Source organism: Simochromis diagramma, unplaced genomic scaffold (genome assembly GCF_900408965.1).
Source record: "Simochromis diagramma unplaced genomic scaffold, fSimDia1.1 OVJJ01000481.1, whole genome shotgun sequence".
Lineage (NCBI taxonomy): Eukaryota > Metazoa > Chordata > Actinopteri > Cichliformes > Cichlidae > Simochromis > Simochromis diagramma.
The window spans coordinates 2543130-2564690 of NW_024386898.1; the positions used below are offsets into that span (position 1 = coordinate 2543130).

The following is a 21561-nucleotide window of genomic DNA, read 5'->3' on the forward strand; positions in this document are numbered from 1 at the left end:
ATCATTTGAATATAATGTCTAAGCTTAGTAACAGTATTAGTACTAAATACAAAGGGTGAGATTGATGTGTTACTTGTTAGTTTTGAAAATGTGATAAAAGTGAAGAAAGAATCCTCACAGAAAAACTGACATAAGCGCATCCTTTTAGAGCCTAGTCTGACTGTGAAGCAATTCTTGCTTTATTCAACATCCGTGATGGGGAACAGGAAAACTCCAATAGGTTGACAGGTAGGTGTTATACTGCAAATGTATGTTCATTTAATTAGCTGTAAAGAAAACCACCGGGACTCATCATTAGTACCCTGACCTCATAGGTTCATCCCAGTAGTCCGCAGTGGAAATGAGTCCATTCATCCTACCACCAAAACACACATGAATTATCTTCCTGAGTGGCTGACAGGAGCACAGATTCAGTATTATTTAACAGCTGGATAATTTGGGCAAACCAGTGCAGATCAAATGAAATCCCAGAATGAGGCACATACCGTCTCGGCAGGGACGTTAAATTGCAGCGTGTTTCCCTCATCCTTTGTCAGATCTCTGTCAGGATAAAACTATTGCTCCACTCCAACTCCCTAACATGTTAGCAAATCCTTTTTGGTGCTTGCTGACGGTCATTAATGCACTAATGATTTTTTTGCTGACCTAAAGCCAAACGTAACGCTGACACAGTTTGACAGTTTGTGTTTTGCGCTTAATGCCCGTTTAACTCCTGCTACACAATAAGCAGATTTCTGCTGATGAAAGTGGTTGCTATAAATATAATGTGCATCTAGTGCGGTGGACTGCCATATGGCACGCATGTATATTCCCACCCTGCAACTCTGTGCTTCCAGTTCGGCCAAAATTCACCTCACATCCACTAATTAATCTTGAAGGGTCCGAGAGGAGCTTGCATGATTAGCCATTTTTTAGCCCACCATGAGGGATCCTAATATATTCATCCCCCTAATATAGTATTCATCCGGCACCAGTCCCTATGCCAAATAGCTCTACTTACATTTGGATTGGGGCTATGCCTCTGCAAACCAAATCTGGTCGCATTCATATGCATATACCCTAGAGTTTGCCCCAATGATTACTCTAGGGCACAGTTTCAGGAAATTAGTAGCCTCATGAATAAAGATAGGACTGCGGCCATTACATTAGCAAAGACCCTCTCTTTCAGCTCTTACAGAAAAACAAGGTGATTCGTGGGATTTGATGAAATCACCGATTGTTTAAATCGATTGTCATATCCTTAATATATTGCTACCCTCTAAATCTTCTCTCTTTTTAACAGCACAGGTGTTCAAACATAGAGCCTCGTTTTTTATATAGTACTTTCATAACTAGATGCTGATGCTTTGACACATGAGCGTAAACACAAATGCATTCTTGTACTTTGCTGGAAGATTGATCCCCATACACACAGTAAAAAAACACAAGTAAGTAAGAACGTCACTATATGTGTGGTATGGGATCTCACACTCAGATGCTGAGCAATATTATTCATTCTTTGTCACCAAAAACACACATAAAAAATCATTACAGGATCATCTGCCGTTCTCCGAGAGTCGTATATAATATAATCAAACTTCCAAGATGGCATCGTTGTATACTCACTGAGATAATCACGTAATTAAGCGGCATGACTTTGGGAATGATAAAGGATTATTAGACAACTCTAAAAAGAAAAACAATCCTTTTCACTCCAAAGAAAATGAGGCAAAGAGGCAGTGTGTTAGTAGATTGCACTGTATCAAACATTAAAACCCAGTACATTAGAAAAACTAATTTTCATTGGTACTCGGAAAATCTAACTCAAAACCCACAAATTATGAAAGTTCAATTAAATCTGTCTGAAAATTTGATTTATAGATTCAGAGTTAGAGGACCCTCGGGGACTGCTTGAAACCCCATAAATTAGCAAGAATATGAGGACAGCTACTTTTCGGTGATTTTAGTTTGGCATGAAAAATAAATTGGTCTGTAGGTAAAGCTACTTTTTAACCACAGACCCAGTTGAACAGCTGCTTTCCTTTTCTTTCTCATTCAGTCTTGCGGAAGAATTGGTTCAAAGCTACTTTCAGTAATGTGATCATGTAGAAACTTGTCAAAATAATGGGCTTCCTTTTAGTCTGTTCTTCGGCGTGATGCTGCTTTCTCATTCAGCTTCTAGGAGTGCCTCTCTGCAGGCAGTAATGGGCCTGTTTAGTTCTACACAACACTGTAATCTCGGGATGCACTGAGCTACGCTCGCTCCCTCCCATTCATCTTTGGGAGAATCTTTAATTGGATTTGTGTTAAACTTTCTTAATGCTGTCTGATGTGCCAAAGCCTCTGCAGGCCTCTGGACCCAGTGGAAAATGGCACATCAGTGCGGAGGAAACGCTCAGATGTTGTCTGATAGAACAAACAGCATAAAATTTCAATTGGTAAATACTCGTGGTTGCTGTGATTAAGATCAATTTGTGCAGTACCAGGCAAACACAAAGATCTGCACCGTTAAGTAAAACCAGGTCGAACTGTGGAAAGATCAAACGGATTAAAGAAACAGACATTTTTTAATAGTTATTTTACAAGAAATCCAAACCACACAGTATTACACTACATGCAATATAAATGTCAGTTGAAGACTTCTAATGGGCTAGATTACACTGACAATAATCAGCAACAAATTTGTGACATTTCAAACAAATAACTCCACGAACCTAAACAAGCCTCTTTTATCTCTGTCTTGTCCGTCCTCTGAATTATCTTCACCACAAATATCACTGCCAGTGGAGTAAGGAATGAAATTGCCTGTAAGGAAATAAAGACAGTGACAAATATATGGTTATTACTGTGACATTAGAGATGTACTACAGCACTCTATTAGGTCTTTTTTTTTTTTTTTTTGCAGGTTAATTGTGAAATGATTTGTGCCTCTGGGAATGACCCGAGCCCATCTATTATTCAGAGTTAATTTTAACAAGGCAAACTGAGGGGCAAAACAAGCTTCTTTATTGTTCAGTGGTTCTTCGTGCCTGAGCTGAGAGAATTATGCCCTTAGTTTGGTATGAGATTGGGGCCCTCTCAGCACCTAGGTAATTATTCATGCCCGAGAATCTATTAATTACTCTCTGGACAAATTCTGCATATTTTCTTTTCCTTAAGCAACAGAGGTAGCAAAAAACAAAGGTAGTGTTTTAGTCCCATTATTATAACGCACATATATTCCTTTCCCTGTGAGTCCTGTTCATTAGTTCAGCTGTGTACATCCTGAGTATGTTTGTGTATCGCCGCCAATTATGATCTCATTTTGCACCTCACTATCCCCTCAAAATAGCTCAAACATGTAATCACACTTTCATTCACACTCATAAGTGAAGCGAGAGTTGCTCTCTGAATTTCAATTTAAACAAGTCACTGTGGGTTTTTTTAACCTTGTAACACGGCAGTCGGTTTGGTGCAAAGTGCACACGTCCTACTAAAGCTGAACAACATAATGCAAAACTTAATGTACAATAAAAGACAAAGTGTACTCTGGACAATGTAACTTATAACTTTAACATACATGAAATATATTATCGTTGCAAATGCAAATGGGGACATATAAAATTTTCTTATAGCATCTTTATTTTGTACATTTTGGCATATTTAGAGTGAAACACACAATAAATCAGGCAAAGCGCGGAAACCTTGTGATTGAAAAGTTGCTACACTATAGTGCCAAAAGCATTCATGGCCCCTTCCTGTTCCTACATACACAAAGCCTATAAAGACATAGCCTGAAAAGACATAAAGACAAAGTCTAAAAAGACATGGTTGAGCTGGTGTGGAAGAACTTGACTGGCCTGCACACAGTCCAGACCTCAGAATACTTCTGAGGTGCCTGCGAGCCAGGCCTTATTGTCCAACATGGGCTTCTGGAAGTTCCCATAAACACACTCCTAAACCTCGTTGAAAGCCTACCCAGAAGAGCTTAAGCTGTTATAGCTGCAAAGGATGGGCTAACATTGTATTAAACCAGGGGTGGGGGAACTCCAGGCCCCGAGGTCAGGTGTTCTGCAGGTTTTAGATGCATCCTTAATCCAACACAGCAGATCTAAATGGCTAAATTACCTCCTCAACATGTCTTGAAGTTCTCCAGAGGCCTGGTAATGAACTAATGATTTGATTCAGGTGTGTTGACCCAGGGTGATCTCTAAAACCTGTATTAAACCCTATGGATTAAGAATTGGATGTCACTCAAGGCAAACAAGCAAATAATTTTGGCAGTATAGTACATCATGGGCATGCAATGTTTTTGGGTTCCCAGCCAGATCCACCTCTCACGCATGACATTCAAAAAGATCAAGACTGAAATGTCCAAAGTGCTCAGCTGGAGGCTTTTCCATACGTCATTTTAGAATATAAAGATTTTGTTAACTGTTTCTTTTACATTTACTAAGCAAACCTTTTAATCAATTAACAGTAAGCCTATTTAATACTTAACAGACACATATCTTGTTCTTTAACTCCTTATATAACAGCATTTTATCATATTTGTAATACATTTGTAAACTGCAATGTTTATATTTCTTTACATTTACATGTACTTTTGAGATTTGCCCATCTCCTTAGGGCTCATGCAGGATAGCAACTAATTCATAAAACAATTACGGTAATATCACTGCCTAGTATTAGGAGCAAATTTAATTTCACTTCATAGAGAGATTATTACTGTAGATAATGTTTTAGAATACTTTATACTCATATTAACTTCTTCAAGGCTTCATCTGGAAATCATGCATAATCAACTACCGGTATTTGCATAAACAGTGCAAAAATGGGAACAGCTGCAATTTTTGTACTTTACTGATTTGTAAAGCTTTTTTTCCACTTCATGGGCAGCTTTTAATTATTAGATAAATTCTCCACACCTTCAGAGCTGTTGTTAGAACAGTGACACTGAATAACTTGAGTTGTGCATAGTTTCCTAGACGACTGTAGGGTGGTGGGAGTGTGGGGTAATTTACAGTCATGTCATGAGTGAAGATCTTTGCACACTGAAGTTGTGATAATCTATAAATTAAACACAAACCAAAAGAGTGATGATAAGCTTTAAATAATCTTCTTCGTGAATGGTGTTTGGCTGGACATTCAGCTCAGCTGTTAAACTGTAATCGCTTGCTTATGTGAATGTGAGTGTTTTTTCTGCTCGACTGGCGCGTTCTATGACTAATGCATTTTCAAGTGCTTATCACAAATTACCCATCAAATGTTTCACTGATGAGCAATTTAAAGCTCGGCTTTTATTTATTTTCCATTTGAGAAAATCTGCTTCTGCTTTAGCCATTTTATGTTAAGCACTAACTTTTCTGTCACAAAAGCTTCTAAACATCAAGAAGAGCTGCCAAGATAAGCTCAAGTGGATCAGTTGTTGATGTTTAATGGGCTGTATTCAGGCACCTGGGGTAAAGGTGTTGGGTTTTGCATTGCGTAAGCTGACAGTTGTCTCGAATTGACAGACAGTTAGAACTTACCACCTACTACGCAGCTGTTTCTGCACATAATAATTTGATTGTTGACTGATGTGTGTCAAGCAGCACAGGATGGAGTGGAGCACCAGTCACTCAAACGCTGACATTTCAACAGGTACGCTACATGAGCAATAGGCATCCAAATGTTTGCCTGCTGAGATGGTTTGATTAAACAGTCAGAACCTTCTAAAAGGTCTTCTAACAATGAATAATGTAGATAAGCTTGTCCTGCTGTGAACGATTACATACAGATGTAACCGATCTGAGAATGTTATGCTAAAATAAGTAATTTCTTGATTGCAATATTAAGAAATATCAAAGAGATAATTGTAAATATCTGTAGCTTAAATACCATTTCTGCCACAGGACAGTGTAACAGCATGCAAAGCCTGTTATAACATAGTAGTGGTCCTGCTCTCTTGCCACGAGATATCTGACTGTTAAAGCTCTAAAAGATAGTTTGATCAATCTTTGGAAACCATTTACTGTATGATGTTGCATGGCAGAATGCAATCACTGTTAAAACTCAGTTTTGGGGACTGAGTCATGAAATATCACCTTTAAATGAAATGCCACCTTTAAAAAGCAGGTCTGCTTGACATCTCATTTCCTGAGAGTGCAGATTGTTCAGGTTTTAAGGTTCAACAGATCTTGTTTTATATTTCATTTCACTGCAACTTCAACTTCAAACACTTTGAGGGACACATAATTCACATTTATACACTCATACATAAATTTATGCATTTATTTATTTTATATAAAGGGCTTAAAGCTGTTTTTGTGTTGTCCTATTTTACTATAATCACTCTTTCAAATGGTATCATTAGAGGTAGAAAACAATGACTTACTCAGGGATTTGAGCATTGTTGGTTAAGTGTACTGAAGCCAGTGATTGTTGCTGTTAACTGAGGTCAAAATTGGCAGACCCTCCAATCGATGCTGGATAAAAACGTCAGGTTATCTGTTCAGTGCTTCCAGCAAGAGGCAGAGAAAAATTACTTTCCATCCACGCTGCATCGGCTAGAAATTCATCTTAACAGAGGACCACCTACGGCTGTCCAAAACAGATATTTACATTGCTGCGCTAAGCACCACAGTTCTTTAAAGCTGTTTTCGTATTTGTTACCAGGATTCAGGCCTCAGCTCGTCAGTAAAAATACAACCATGTGCAGAAATGATGCAGAAATTGTTAAACATGGAAACAACGCAAAAATTACCAAGTGCTTAGTGCCAAGTCTGACATAAGAGGAATGCATAGTTAAACAGGCAGTACTTACGAACATGACCCTCTTGGGAATGTGGTCTGACTCAACTAGAGGATTCTTGTAGAGCCAAAGCTCCTCTGGTTGAATCACTCTCTCAAAGGGCTCCAGAAACTCTGTAAATCTGTGGCAGAGAATAAATGCACATTGATCAGTAACTAACACATTATGCACAAGTAATAAAAAAGTACAATTTGAGAGATTGCATGACTTTTTAATATGTGCAAAGTACTTCCAGAAAAAGAAGACCCTGTCGTTCTTCTGCAAAAGTAACCACAACTGAGTCCATGTGAGCAGGATGTCTTTACCCAAGATCAACTACTTTGTGGTCTCACGGCAAAGCGTGTAACGGGCACGCTGGTCCACCGTGTCCATTTCATGCTTTGCCTCTCCAACACACACTTGTTGAGTGGGAGCAAATTAGCATGCCCCTACTTCCTCCAGTCTTCTTGGGCCACCCAGTGATCTGTCAGGCGCGACCTTGTTCTCTGTCATTTCAACAAGGTCTTTTTGTCAATGCACTGCAACACGCTTCAAGCTCCTCGGTTCTGCAAGTGAGCTCCAAGAGACCTCAATTAAAAGTGTTTTTTAAACAAGGACTTCAATAAATCCATCCATTCAATTAATGACTTTAAATCGGCAAAAGCAGCAGATGTTTTAATTAAGCTGAATAGATTTTAACCCTCCACCCCCTCAACAAAAAGTTTAATATGATTAAACTTGTAGCAGTTCTTGGATTTAACAGGCCAACCTCCAGATGAACTGATGCAGCATAGGAAGAAATACCAAGTGAATAATGTTCTCCTCCACAATGTGGGCCCTTCAGCAAAGCATTTATCTACTCCAATAGACATGCTCATTGTCCAGCGGCAGAAATTGGAGAATATTGTGGATCTCGTTCGGCTCGCCGGCGAGAATTTAACTGTGGAAAGTTAAAAAGGCCATTGGGCTCATGTGTCTTCTGTAAACATTGGCTACATAAGAAGGATAAACAACAAATTTTCTTATTTTCACAGGGAAAACAATTACAGAATTTTAATCTCTCAAGGACACATGCAGCACGTTACACACTGGGCCAAGTCTATTTGCTGGTCGGCTCATAATAATGTCTCCTGATGTTTTTGCAAAGGAGCAGCCTAATCAGTACTTTCTCATTTTACACCTTGCTGGGCCCGTGCGCATGATTCACTTCAGCGGCATTACATTCACGGTATGTGGTTCACAATATATTATGCTGTGCTAATGACACGCAATATGCTTCATAAATTACTCAATTTTCCCAGCTTGTATTCTCTTTAACTCTGTTGTTCAGGTATCGGTGACTGGAAATATAATTTTACTCCCCGGGGATTAAAAACAGAGCAGTACAGACACACAGTCAAGTGAAGAAACCCCCCACCCCCCCAACTCACCTTAGATACAGACACAAATGGACGAACTGAACCTCCATTAGGAGCGCACGCGGCGCTCTTGGATCATTAAATACTGCAATGATCTACCTGTCGCTCTGTAAAGCTTATCTTGCATCCAGTCATTACATTCTTAATGAGTTTTAGGCACACGCTCCCTGAAGATAGCGACACATATTTTCTTTCATGGGTCATGTTAGAATGCACAGCATGCACAGACTTGCTCTGGTGTGTAATCACTTCTTTATATGGGTCCATTAAAGTTTGCTGTTCCACATATAATAATAATAATAATATTAACCTTATACTAACTTTGCATGCTCCTGCCAAATGCATACATTAGGTTTGTATGGATGTGAAGACTAAGAGTGGTTTGAGATTTGTAACATATCTTAATATGAACAATTTAGAGTCATGTTTTATTTTATGATTTTAAATTACATATGTGTTATGAATTTAAAGAAAGCAGACGCATATGTATGTATGTTTTTAAGGGATGAAAATAAGCTGGAACAAGCTCAGTACTGTAGTTGCATCTCTCTCTCTGCAGGTTTTGTAACTCTCATTTTCATTGTGTAACTTCAAAGATCCCGTAATGAGATTTTAAGCATTATTATACCAGCAAGTAATAATTTGTTATATGACGTAATGTACTGGAGTAATGGTGTTCTTAGCAGAGAATGAAGTCACATTTCCTCTGTGTGAGATAGTGCAAGCTTCTCTTTCCAGTGTTTTGTTAGCCAGTCCAGTTACTCTTGCACATAAATGTGTGCGAGTCTCCTTCTTTGAATTAGTCACAGACAGGCAGATAGAACTTAAGAAAAACGTAGGCATCAACTTTTAGCTGGACTGCTTAATACTACCTGTCTTGGATGGGCAAAAAAAACAAAAAACCTAAAGATTGTTTTTAGTTAATGCAAAGAGAAACAGGGCATTTTAAACCAGGACAAAAAATGGTTAATGCATTAAGGCTCATAAAAAATCTTCTTTTGTTTCAGTTAGTTTTTGTTATTATTGCTCCAACCCTGCTAGTCACATGAAACACTTTTTCGGGAAGATCTCAGGAAGAAGCCCAGAATACTTGCTTTCTGTTTAGCTGCTTTGGTTTGCTGTAACAGGTAACAGACATTGGTGTACACTCTGTCTGCAAATATTGGCTAACTGCTTACTGTGGTAACCCATGAACACATAAAATGCAAACTGTAAACAAAAATTGTTTACCTTCAAAGTAAAACCTTTTGAAACATGTTGGTTGCAACACTAAGACACATATTTTACTTTGAAGGTGAGCAATCTCCTGTTCCAGTTTATGATACACTTTGCAGAGAAGCTGTTGTCTTCCATGCAAACTACACGTCACTCCAGCACTCCGCTAGTGACCAAATCATTGACAAGGAGCTTTTTGGTGCTCCACCCACTTTGCAACCAACTTCACCTGGTGATTTTGGTTCCATACCACTCGCCAACCAGCTGGGGAATAAAAAATGTGTTCCTTGCAACCAGAGGTGGCCGAGGACTGAGGCCTAAAGGAATCTCAATATTGAACCTGTTGATGGTGCTAGAGTGCTCAGACATGAAACTTGGTCTGATTTCCATTCTTATGTTTTCCACTATCACTAATCAGTGTGCCAAATTGCAGAACTTTTAACCATATGCTTTAGGACTATCATAGACAGAAGAAGACAAATGATGAAGAATAGAAGAAGGCGATGGTGAATAAAAACAATATGGATGCTGTGAAGTTTTGCCACTCGGTCCCCAGTAATAACTTGACTGAGTTGCAGCCGTATTCTGAAACAACGGACAATGGCCGACTCAGTTTTATTATGGCATTGTATTTTCATTGCATTTTTTCTCTCTCTTCAGTGGAAATGATTGCTTTCATAAGCTCGAAATCAAATGCCTTTTGGACATGTAATATTCCTCTTTCTTTTGGAGAATTTGTATCAAATCTCTTCTAACAAATCAATGCTGCCCACATGGGATTTCCTTTGGCCTGAAATTCAGATTGAATTTTTTGCCTCATCTTTTTCTTTTTTTCCCCAAGTGATATAATTTATTAAAATGTGAAATTCCAATGTAGTTTATGTGCACTTTAAGGCTCTAGGCTCCAAAAGTCAAACACAGAATTCATTCTTCTTTCTGAGGATAGAAGTACCTTGAAATTAATTTCACCTTTATTGTAATTTACAGATTGCAGCGAACACATTTACAAGGTGGTGATGGAAGATCTTTTCTGTGTTTGATAAAGGAAGGGCCATGCTGATCGCATCAAGAGACAATGCGGAGAAAAAAAAAGTCCTCAGTATGTCATCCAGGAAAATATCTGCAGGCAAACTGATTCTTAAAGTTCTGAAAGAACTGTGGAGAGGGGTGGTGGGCTGCGTCAAAGATAGAATTGGCACATTCAGATGGTCAAAATGTCTGAAAGGTCTGAATTATGGCCTTTTTATTTATTTATTTCCTGTTAAATGCTCATCTTTATTCTGCTCACTGCAAGAAGATCAAACAGGCACTGCAAATGACCACAGGACCTGAAGCTATAGGAGGAGACACAGAGAAGAAAGCAGCAGAGGAGCAGTGACAAAAAAGGCCACCACATCAGGAAATGCACCACAAAAAGTTTTCTATAAAAGCAGACTCATCAAGGCTCCGCTGAGCCCACCGACATAATCTCTGGCAAGAATAGACAGCTAAGTGCCCATAAAGAGGAGGCACAACAAATGCCCTGAACTCAGCACCGCCTGCTGGCTGCCTGGGGAGTACTTCATTTTGTTTTATCAGCTTCTGTTTACCCTCTGTAGGAGCAGTATTGAGCAAAGTGATAAACGTCTCTACAGGGGCCAAAGCATAATAGATTAAGCCAACAACAGACCTCAAGGTGAATATGTAAAGGTAACTATTGTTGGCAAAGAACCTTTAAGAAAGATTTAATGGAGACGGTTAGTCTGATTTTTCTGCAAATTGTGCAATTGTATAGGGCCACTTAGGCTGAGTGGAGACAAGGTATGCTACTAATGTCTACATTATTTTTTCTTTTTATAGAAGACAGCACAACTGCCCATTTGCGATGAAATTTGCCTCGTCCCCATTCTTCATCGTTAAAGCTCTGCATTTGGGCCAATTTATCACCACCGGCTCCTATCCATCTCTCCTTGATGCATATCCCAAATCTGATGAGCGCAGCCACAGCTAAAGAAATGAAGCAAAATTATTTCCCAACATCTGCTCTTCCTCTATCGTGCTGAAACAATTGGGAGATTTAGCATACAACAGCAGAAAGAACAATATGAGCTTCTTATTCGAAAGCGCTTGATTTACAATGCACTGTGGGCAGAATCGTGGCCTCGGGAATACATTCTTCTGCTGCGCCACTGTGACAGAAAGTGATTTAGAGAAAAAAAAGTAATGGAATTGTTCCTTAATTAGTTATGCAGTGAAGCAATAAGGCACACAGAAGAGCCAAATGGCTTAGTTGGATAAACTTCAGGCAAGTTTCCATTGTCATTTCTAAAAGAATTGAGACACAGTGTGAAATGTAAATAAAATCACAGTGATTTGCAAATGTATTTAACCCAACATTTAATTGAGAATAATATAAAAACAGCAAAACAAATTTTGAAATTTTTAACTTTTAACTTAGTTGAATGTATGAAAAATGCCAAAGACAACCCATTCTGACAGGTATAACAATGCATTTTTGCACCAAGTTAATTCCCAAAGAGCTATGAGTGGAAACTTTGGCATATCTCTGCATGGTGTGCAGTGTCTCCTTAAAAAATTTGAGGAAACTGGACGCGTGAAAGACAAAAGAAGACGTGGCAGGCCTAAAACACTATCTCCAGCAGATAAATAGTATCTGAAAGTCTGTGCTTAAGAATTATGAAAGCAAAGTCTTACTCAACAGGTCTGACTGCAATCTAGAGCTCATGAAAAGAAACATTTTCTCAACTACAGTGTTTGGTCTCCTTGGTTGTCAGATTGCTGGCATCGGATAAAAAATAACAAAAACGTCTGTTTCAACATTCGATATGTGTCCTTGGATCCTTTAATGTAAGACAGGGTTTAAATATTCTGTAAGTTATTACATTTTTCTAATTAATTTTATACAAAGCTCCAGCTTTTCTGGAAGTTGAGTTGCAAGTTTGAAAGTAATCTTCCAGCTAAACGTCTATGTGTGTGTGTGTGTGTGTGTGTGTGTGTGTGTGTGTGTGTGTGTGTGTGTGTGTGTGTGTGTGTGTGTGAGAGAGAGAGAGAGAGAGAGAGAGAGACTGTGTTTGTATACTAATTTATCACAGATACATCCAACAGAAGCTGAGAATTTTCATCAGTCCTGATTTCATTATTTTTGCAAGCAGGGGTTTGCTTACTGTAGCTTGACTAAACTGCCCAGAGCCCTTATTAGACTACAGTCACACAGGTGACTGTCTACAGGTGCTGGAGGCAGCAGAGCAACACTTACACTACACAGCTCACTTTCTGTGGCAGACAGAGTGTGTGACCTTCATCTCTCAAGGGGAAAGGAAAATATCAGGGAGCCTTACAATCTCCATGACACAGAGTTCAAAGCACAGTACAAGTGTCTCGTCTGGTGTTTTAGAGTTAACTCTCAAGCAAGTTCCTTCCTTCCTAAGTGGGGTTAAGCTGCTGTCCTCATTTTGCTGTGCTTTGCACTGAAGTTGTTCTCAGCTACAATGCAATATGTGATGCAATCCAGGGACACATTCATAAAGATGCAGGCATTTTGTCAGGTCATTCACATTTGATTGCATCTGCACTCTCAGGAGGTGCACATTTGGCAATCAGCTAAGCAACTAAGAGCTAGTTGTGTGTGTAGTGAAGGGACTGAGGTAGGAGAGTGCGGGGCTGACCATCTGCCACATTTGGGACAGAATTCGAAATTACTTTTCCCACCAGAGGTAGGCAATCATTACTGCCCTTCCTCTCGGTCTGATGCCACCACATGCACCCCCCCCCCCCCCCCCCCCCCACTACTTATTACTCCAGTCATTTAAACATAGAGGAGGCAGCTATTCAAAAATGAACTTCTGAGATTTACAAGCTATTAGGATCAGAGGTTATGTCAAACCCCACCCTTCACTATTTAGTGAATTTGATTGACTTCTGGTAAACTCCTATTCATTTTCGCTGCACAATATCAAATGCAAATTGAGAATCAGGGCAGTTCAATGAATCTCAATGGTCAGCAGTGAACGTGAAGAGCGGGGGCTTCATTGTGTTTTATCAATAAAAATGTGTACTGATAGAAGAGAGAAAGGGCTATGCAAGGGAGAAATAATAAGTGCTATGATGGGAGAGAATAGAAGAGAAGAGTCTGCTGGCTTTCTGATCTCTGGCTGAGTTATGTTCCAGTGGTTCGTTGGCACACATGTGGGCTGTTTTGGAATGACTTCCTTCAATGCTGCTCAGATAGATCTCTATATTGTCTCAGCTGACTACAGCACAGTTTAAAAGGAATAACTGAGCAATAATGACAGACTAGATTTAGAAATGTTAAGAATATGGTTGCAAAAAAATAAACTTTTTGCTTACAGCTTTTTGGTAATTGGAAGACTTTATTAAATTCTTTGGTTCGGTTCAACTCAGGCATAGAAGTGTATCTAATGACTTCTTAAAGTGGGTCAAAAACACTTCCCCCCCCCTGTTAGAAATAGAGTGAATGAGTAAGCTGAGAGCTGAATGAGATGAATGGTATGCAGATCTGTGAAATGTGCTGTGGCGATGTTTTAACCTACAAAAGTAGAATTTGTAATGATTGATGGCTGAGAGTCACAGTGGGTGAGCCTGGATTTATCACAAATCCACAACTTACACACACTCAACACTGCTGAAAGGGAAAAGACGAGTACGGGTTTTTGCTTAAGTTACAAATTTTTATTCCACATAGGAGAGAAAAAAAATCCTGTCTCTGCTATTCCAGCAAAATCAAATCTAACTCCTCTGGCACAGCTGGATTAAAATAAGACAACCGGGTATCTGTAATTTAATATAGCGCTGCTGATGATGGAATTGGATTAGCGCTGGTTCACAGTGGAGAAAGAGCGAAGCTGAACGACAAACTGAGGATACATTCTTGATTTAATTATGCAAATTTTATTTCATTTATTACCAGGGCCTGCAGACCACAGCACAGCAATCCTGTCTTGATACTTAACACATGCTTGTATGTGTACGTGTGTGTTTGTGTGTGTGTGTGACTGTTGCTCACTGACCGAAGGCTGGAAGATAATTGCACTCTTTCAAAAGAGAAGTTTAAATCAGGCTAGCAGCGATCTACCTGGCAAAATTCTGTTGGATATAATGACATTTGAGGCTGCATATTTGTTTTTTTAGGCTGCAAAGAGACCAGACAGCAGGGAAACAAGTGGAAACAGAAGGCATCAAGCTTGGAGGCGAGGCTGTGTGACCGGCTATGGCAGGGGTTTAAAGGCTGGAGTTTGGAGACAGAATTGAGGCTTGGGAAATCGAGTCTTGAGCTGAGGCAACGTTGTGCCTCTGAGCGAAAAAGTTCTTTAACCTTTTCCAGCAAAACAGTCACAGCTTGAGTTTGGATTGGATACACATGACTAAATCATACAACAAAGGTCGTACACCTGCTATGGGGAAAATCACCCTTAATAATATTAATGTAGCCATCAGAAGTTCCTATAGAGCCAACTCCATGACTAGCATTAACACTGTCACCTGAATTTCCAAGACATACTAAAAAATTCCAAGTGACTTCTTTATTTTGCAAGTCTGAATTTGGTGTGGGCAATAAGTGTCACATGCCCTCTCTTTCTGTGTCTGTGCTACTGGTTACAGTCAGGGCTTTGGCCAGACGTGTCGGGAATGCATAGCATCAGTCCTGTCACAGGCAGGGAAGAGAGGAGGGGAGCAAAATAGATGCTGAGTGACACTGAGCTAGCGCTGCCTTCCCTGGAGGAATCCCGTCTGAAGTTGGCTAAAGAAACAGAAAATCCTTCACTTGTCACACAAAACCCTGGTGGGGGATACAGTGGAAAACTAGGTCCTTTTTTATTTTAATTACCCATTGAAGCTGGCTAAATCAAGAGGGTGCATTGAAAAGCTAAGGGCTGGCTTAGTAACACTGAAGGTGTCTGTTCACGATAAAAGCCCCACAGACACTTTTGGAAAGGTCAGAGCCTCACATCTGAGGCAGGTATTAGGAAATGCAGCCATATGAAGCTGGCAGGACATCACCAAAGGGACACGAAGGAAGCATGGTGGGGTGGGGGCACATGGTGAGATAAGAGTACCAACCCACAATAGGAAGGAGAAGAGCGAGGCTGCCATGTACTGAAGATTTGCCAGAAAGCTTTGCATAGGCTCAACAGGTCCAAAGCTTATATTCACTGAGCATGCTGAGTAAATGCATCAACTTTAACACCCCACTGGTGTTAACTCATCATATTAGTTGAGCTCTCTCTCTCTCCATTGTGCAGAGAAAATTGCCACACTCAGTGCTCCCACATAAAACAGTAGCAACAAGGAACTGTTCTACAATAAAATGCTGTCGTCTGAATTTCTGACGCACGCAGCTTATCAACGGGTTTTAATTCCACACATTTCAATAATGGCTTCACTATAACACAGGAATGAAGCAACAGGCATCAGCCTATAACATTTAAAAAAATGTTTAACACATTGGGATATATAATAATAATAATAATAATAATAATAATAATAATAATAATAATAATAATAACTCCTTTAAACCTAACTACACATCTGTAATCCAATTGATTTAATCCATACAATATGTAATGCAGGTGTAACTACTACGACTGTTAGACAAACAACAGAAATATCCATGTACTACTACTACGATATGTAACAGGCTATTGTTCTTCAAGGAAATGATAAAATTCCCAAAAGCTCTGCTATGTAAGCAGGGGCCTGTCCAATATATTTTTAAAATTGGATTCTAAATTTCAACGGAAGTCAGTGAAAGGATGCAAGGATAGATATAATATGTGACCGCCAGCTAGATTTTGTTAGCAGCCTTGCTGCTGTGCTATGCACCAATTGGTGACAAGCTTTGGAGGACTGAGAGATGCACGGGAAGAGTGAATTGTAATGATCAAAGTGGGAGAAAATCAAAGTGTGTACTAAAAGATGGTTGAATGACAGTAAAGGTTTGATTTTCCCAATATTTGAAAGATCAAGGAGACAAGACTGGGTGACCTTATCCTGTGTCAACATTGAAGCTACCAGCTGTTTGCTTATCATCTCAAATCATTCAAGTCATTTAAAGGGGAACTCTCGAAGCTTTTTGAAAGCAATTATATAACAAAGAACACTAGTGGACTAGTTGACCAATCTTTGCTATTGTCACTAGTCGGTACCAAACACACTAGAAGTTTAAACTAACCATTTTACTTTTTAATTGATGCCCAGTGCAGTTAAATTGTTGTGTTCTAAATGCTATGCATCCACTGGCCACCAGATGGCGCATCAATGTTGAGAAATACCATAAATCTGTAAATTTACGCCTTTTCTGTTTGTTAACACTGTAACTGTTAGTTCTTTAAAAGGCGAAAGGATGAGCTCACGCTCTGTTAGTGATAGGGTGAGGTGTTCAATCTACCAGGAGGGGCTCGAAGTAGGGCTGTATTTATATCGTACAACGCCAGGTTAAGCAGCATGAATCATTATTGAAGAATGCAATTAATTGTTTCAAATGCCTTTATTTAGAGAGTTTTTGACATTTTCCAGTAAACAGTTCTCCAGTTTAAGTTGATAGCAGCATCTTTCTAAATTTTAGACAAGTTGGTTAGTTTATTTTTTTCCCCTTTGTTTAGTCTTTGAAGAAATTAGTCACCCAGAAATATCCCTACTAACAGCCACAATGCTTAACAGGCAAAGCATCAAGAAGCAAAAAGGTGTGTGACCATCAATGTTATACAGTCTTTTTGTTCATACCAATATCTTTAATGATGAGTTAAAGATATTCTCCCTTTAAACGGGCTCTGGTTCCAGGCTCTGTTAAATACAAAAGATTTGATTTGTGGAAATGGAGGTGGTATACACAGCAGTGCATAATGATTAACATGCACTACTATGAATAAAAACGTCGGCCACACCTTTGAGTTCAGGTGTTTTCACTTCCACTGTCACAGGCAGAATCAAACTGCCTTTACAGACGTGTGTCAAAAAATGGGTCGTTCTAAAGAGCTCACTGAATTTGATTGGGGTGCTGTGATAGCCGGGGCCCCACTGTTGCAACACATCAGTAATTTCATTTTCTGAAATTACTTCCTTCCAAGATATTCTACATTATTATTAGTGTGGTATTATTGCAAAGATTAAGAGTTTAGGAGCGACAGCAACTCAGTCAAAAAATTGGCAGACCACATAAAATTATAGAGTGAAAAGTGCAGCACTCAAAACATCCTCTGGCATCGACATCAGCACAAAAACCGTGCACCAGGAGCTTCATGGTAGAGTTTTCCACGGCTGAGAAGCTCCTTTAAGTGTAACATGTAAAGTGTAACTATATACATATGTGGCTGAGTAAGTATTTTTCAATAAACAGTGGGGTACTGCTAGCCTTACCGTAGTAACCATAAGTTTTATTCTTTAAACTTCAAAGAATATGTTTAGAAATAACATATTTCCACCATGTTGACAAAATGTTCTTCTTTTTAAGCCACTTGCTACTGGTGATTCTTCAAAATCGCTGCTCTAGAAAGAAGTGTAATTCTAGCCAACATTACTTAATGCTTATCTTTGATGTTTCAGAAAGAGCGTCTGGACTTCTTTAAGTTACTTGAAGACGTTTCACCTCTCATCCGAGAAGCTTCTTCAGTTCTAAGGTCAAATGGTGGAGAGTCCCAGATATAAACCTAGTGGGAGTAACCCCCCACAGAGGGACAAAAGGACCCCCTGATGATCCTCTAATCGCCTGAGCCAAGGTGTGAAACTGGGTGTGGGACCCAATCAGCCAGAGTTTCGGGTGAGTTCATTGTGAAACCTGGCCCCACCTTATCATGCGAATTCCTGAGGTCAGATGGCCCAGGATGTGAGTGGGTGTTAAGGCGTCTGGGAAGGGATCTCAAAACTGGATTATAGATGGCAGAGAGTTGGTGTCGTAAACCCCCGCCTCTGTTCAAAGATGGTCGCTCACAGTGGACATAGATGGCTTCTTTCACTCCTCTTTCAAATCGTCTGTCCTTTCTGTCCAAAATGTGAACATTGGCATCCTTGAAAGAGTGTCCTTTATCCTTAAGATGCAGATGGACTGCTGAGTCTTGTCCTGTGGAGGTGGCTCTTCTGTGTTGTGCCATGCGCTTGTGAAGTGGCTGTTTGGTCTCTCCAATGTAGAGGTCTGGGCATTCCTCGCTGCACTGTACAGCATACACCACATTGTTAAGTCTGTGTTTTGGCGTTTTGTCTTTCGGGTGAACCAGTTTTTGTCTGAGTGTGTTGCTGGGTCTGAAATGCACTGGGATGTCATGCTTGGAGAAAACTCTCCTGAGTTTTTCTGATACACCGGCTACATAGGGGATGACAATGTTGTTGCGTCTGTCCTTCTTATCCTCCCTCGCTGGTGTCTGGTCTTCTTTTCTGTGCCTCTTTGCTGACTTTAAGAACGCCCATTTAGGATAGCCGCACGTTTTGAGTGCTTCCTTTACATGTGTGTGTTCCTTCTTTTTTCCTTCAGGCTTAGAGGGAACATGTTCTGCCCGGTGGTGTAGTGTCCTAATTACTCCAAGTTTGTGTTCCAGCAGGTGATGGGAGTCAAAGAGGAGGTACTGGTCCGTGTGTGTGGGCTTCCGGTAAACTTCGATGTTAAGGTTGCCATTCTCTTCAATGTGCACAGCGCAGTCCAGGAAAGGCAAACAGTTGTCCTTTGTGTCTTCCCTGGTGAACTTGATGTTTTTATCCACAGCATTAATGTGCGCAGTGAAGGATTCCACTTCTTGTGTCTTGATTTTGACCCAGGTGTCGTCCACATATCTGTACCAGTGGCTGGGTACTCTTCCTTTGAAAGAGCCAAGAGCCTTCCTTTCCACTTCCTCCATGTAAAGGTTGGCTACAATAGGTGACACGGGGGAGCCCATGGCACAGCCATGTTTTTGTCTGTAAAAGCCTTCGTTGTATTTGAAATATGTAGTGGTGAGGCAGAGGTCTAACAGTGTGCAAATCTGATCGGGTGTGAAGTTGGTCCTGTCCTCCAAGGAGCTGTCTTCTTGTAGTCGTTTTCTGACAGTCTCCACGGCCTCCGTGGTGGGTATGCAAGTGAAGAGAGAGACTACATCAAAGGACACCATGGTTTCATCTGGATCCAGGGTAAGTTTCTGGACCTTGTCGGTGAAGTCGGTGGAGTTCTTGATGTGGTGTGGGGTGTTCCCCACGAGAGGAGCAAGGATGGTAGCAAGGTGTTTAGCAATGTTATAAGTGGCTGAGTTTATGCTACTGACTATGGGTCTGAGTGGGACAGCTTCCTTGTGGATTTTAGGAAGTCCGTAGATGCAGGGTATGGCATCCCCTGGGTAAAGGCGGTGATATGTAAGGCGGTCAATAATTTTGTCTTTTTCAAAGTCTTGAAGGCAAGCTATAACTTTCTTTTTGTAGCTGCTTGTGGGGTCTCGCTTTAAGGCTTCGTAGGTATTGTTGTCACTGAGGAGAGTAGTGATCTTTGTATGGTAATCTGTAGTGTTTAGGACCACGGTGCATCTTCCCTTATCAGCTGGTAAAACAGTGATGTTGTGGTCTTTGCTCAGGGAAGCGACGGCCTTCTTTTCCTGTGTTGTGAGGTTGGATGGAGGGACTTTGGCACTGGAGAGCGTGGCTGAGACTTTCATCCTGATTTGCTCTGCTTCTGTCTGTGATAATTTATTAATCCGTATGGCAGATTCTGTGGCTGTGATGAGGTCCACTATGGGCAACTGTTGTGGAGAAATGGCAAAATTGAGTCCTTTGGCTAATACTCTCTTTTCAGGTTCAGTGAGAATCCTGTCTGAAAAGTTCTTAACCCATTTCTCCTGACTGACTTCAGGTGTGTTTTCTTCTCTGGGTTGTGTAGGTTCAGGATGAGGAGTGTGTGTTTTTGAAAGCAAGGTGTGAAATTTCCTGCGTTGTCTTTCTTTTCCTTTAGAGTGTTGGGCCCGCTGAGCCTTGTCCACAAACTTGTAAACCTTCTCTAAGATTGGAGAGGGTAGAAGGATTTCCAGTTCCTGCAGGGTCTGGCTGATCTTGATCTGGAGGGCATCTATGGTGAAATGGACCTGTCTTATCCTTTCACTTAAAAGGTGATTTTGTGCTCTCTGTAGAATCAAGTCTGCTCTGTATCCCCTGACAGTGGATCCAAGGGGCAGGCTCTTAGGAACAACTCTGCTCTGTCTACATCTTAGGTTGAAACGGAGATGGTTCCTATAATCCGCTAGTTTCCTTGATTCCCTTTCATACTCCTGCACCAGGTGAAGGGTGTTCCTCCCAAAATGTACGGCAATATGTCTGTGAAGGTTCTCAGTCATCCAGGTCATCGTAGTCAAAGGAGCTTGCAAAGAAAAGCGTCTGGACTTTTTTAAGTTACTTGAAGACGTTTCACCTCTCATCCGAGAAGCTTCTCCAAGCATGACATCCCGGTGCATTTCAGACCCAGCAACATGCTCAGACAAAAACTGGTTCACCCGAAAGACAAAACGCCAAAACACAGACTTAACAATGTGGTGTATGCTGTACAGTGCAGCGAGGAATGCCCAGACCTCTACATTGGAGAGACCAAACAGCCACTTCACAAGCGCATGGCACAACACAGAAGAGCCACCTCCACAGGACAAGACTCAGCTGTCCATCTGCATCTTAAGGATAAAGGACACTCTTTCAAGGATGCCAATGTTCACATTTTGGACAGAGAGGACAGATGGTTTGAAAGAGGAGTGAAAGAAGCCATCTATGTCCACTGTGAGCGACCATCTTTGAACAGAGGCGGGGGTTTACGACACCAACTCTCTGCCATCTATAATCCAGTTTTGAGATCCCTTCCGAGACGCCTTAACACCCACTCACATCCTGGGCCATCTGACCTCAGGAATTCGCATGATAAGGTGGGGCCAGGTTTCACAATGAACTCACCCGAAACTCTGGCTGATTGGGACCCACACCCAGTTTCACACCTTGGCTCAGGCGATTAGAGGATCATCAGGGGGTCCTTTTGTCCCTCTGTGGGGGGATACTCCCACTAGGTTTATATCTGGGACTCTCCACCATTTGACCTTAGAACTGAAGAAGCTTCTCGGATGAGAGGTGAAACGTCTTCAAGTAACTTAAAGAAGTCCAAACGCTTTTCTTTGCAAGCTCCTTTGACTACGATGACCTGGATGACTGAGAACCTTCACAGACGTTTCAGAAAGACTTAAGTAGCTGACATGAAAA

The 21561-nt window shown here is 40.6% G+C and overlaps 1 protein-coding gene across 1 annotated transcript in view; it reads right to left on the reverse strand.

The window, feature by feature from the left end:
- plpp4 (phospholipid phosphatase 4) overlaps window positions 1–21561 on the reverse strand; it is a 53468-nt gene that overhangs the window by 16501 nt on the left and 15406 nt on the right. The window contains exons 2-3 of the mRNA XM_040034469.1: window positions 6764–6872; window positions 2694–2784 (exon numbers count right to left, since the gene is read on the reverse strand). Of these exons, the coding sequence (XP_039890403.1) occupies window positions 2694–2784; window positions 6764–6872 (200 nt within the window). The remainder of the gene's footprint in view (window positions 1–2693; window positions 2785–6763; window positions 6873–21561) is intronic.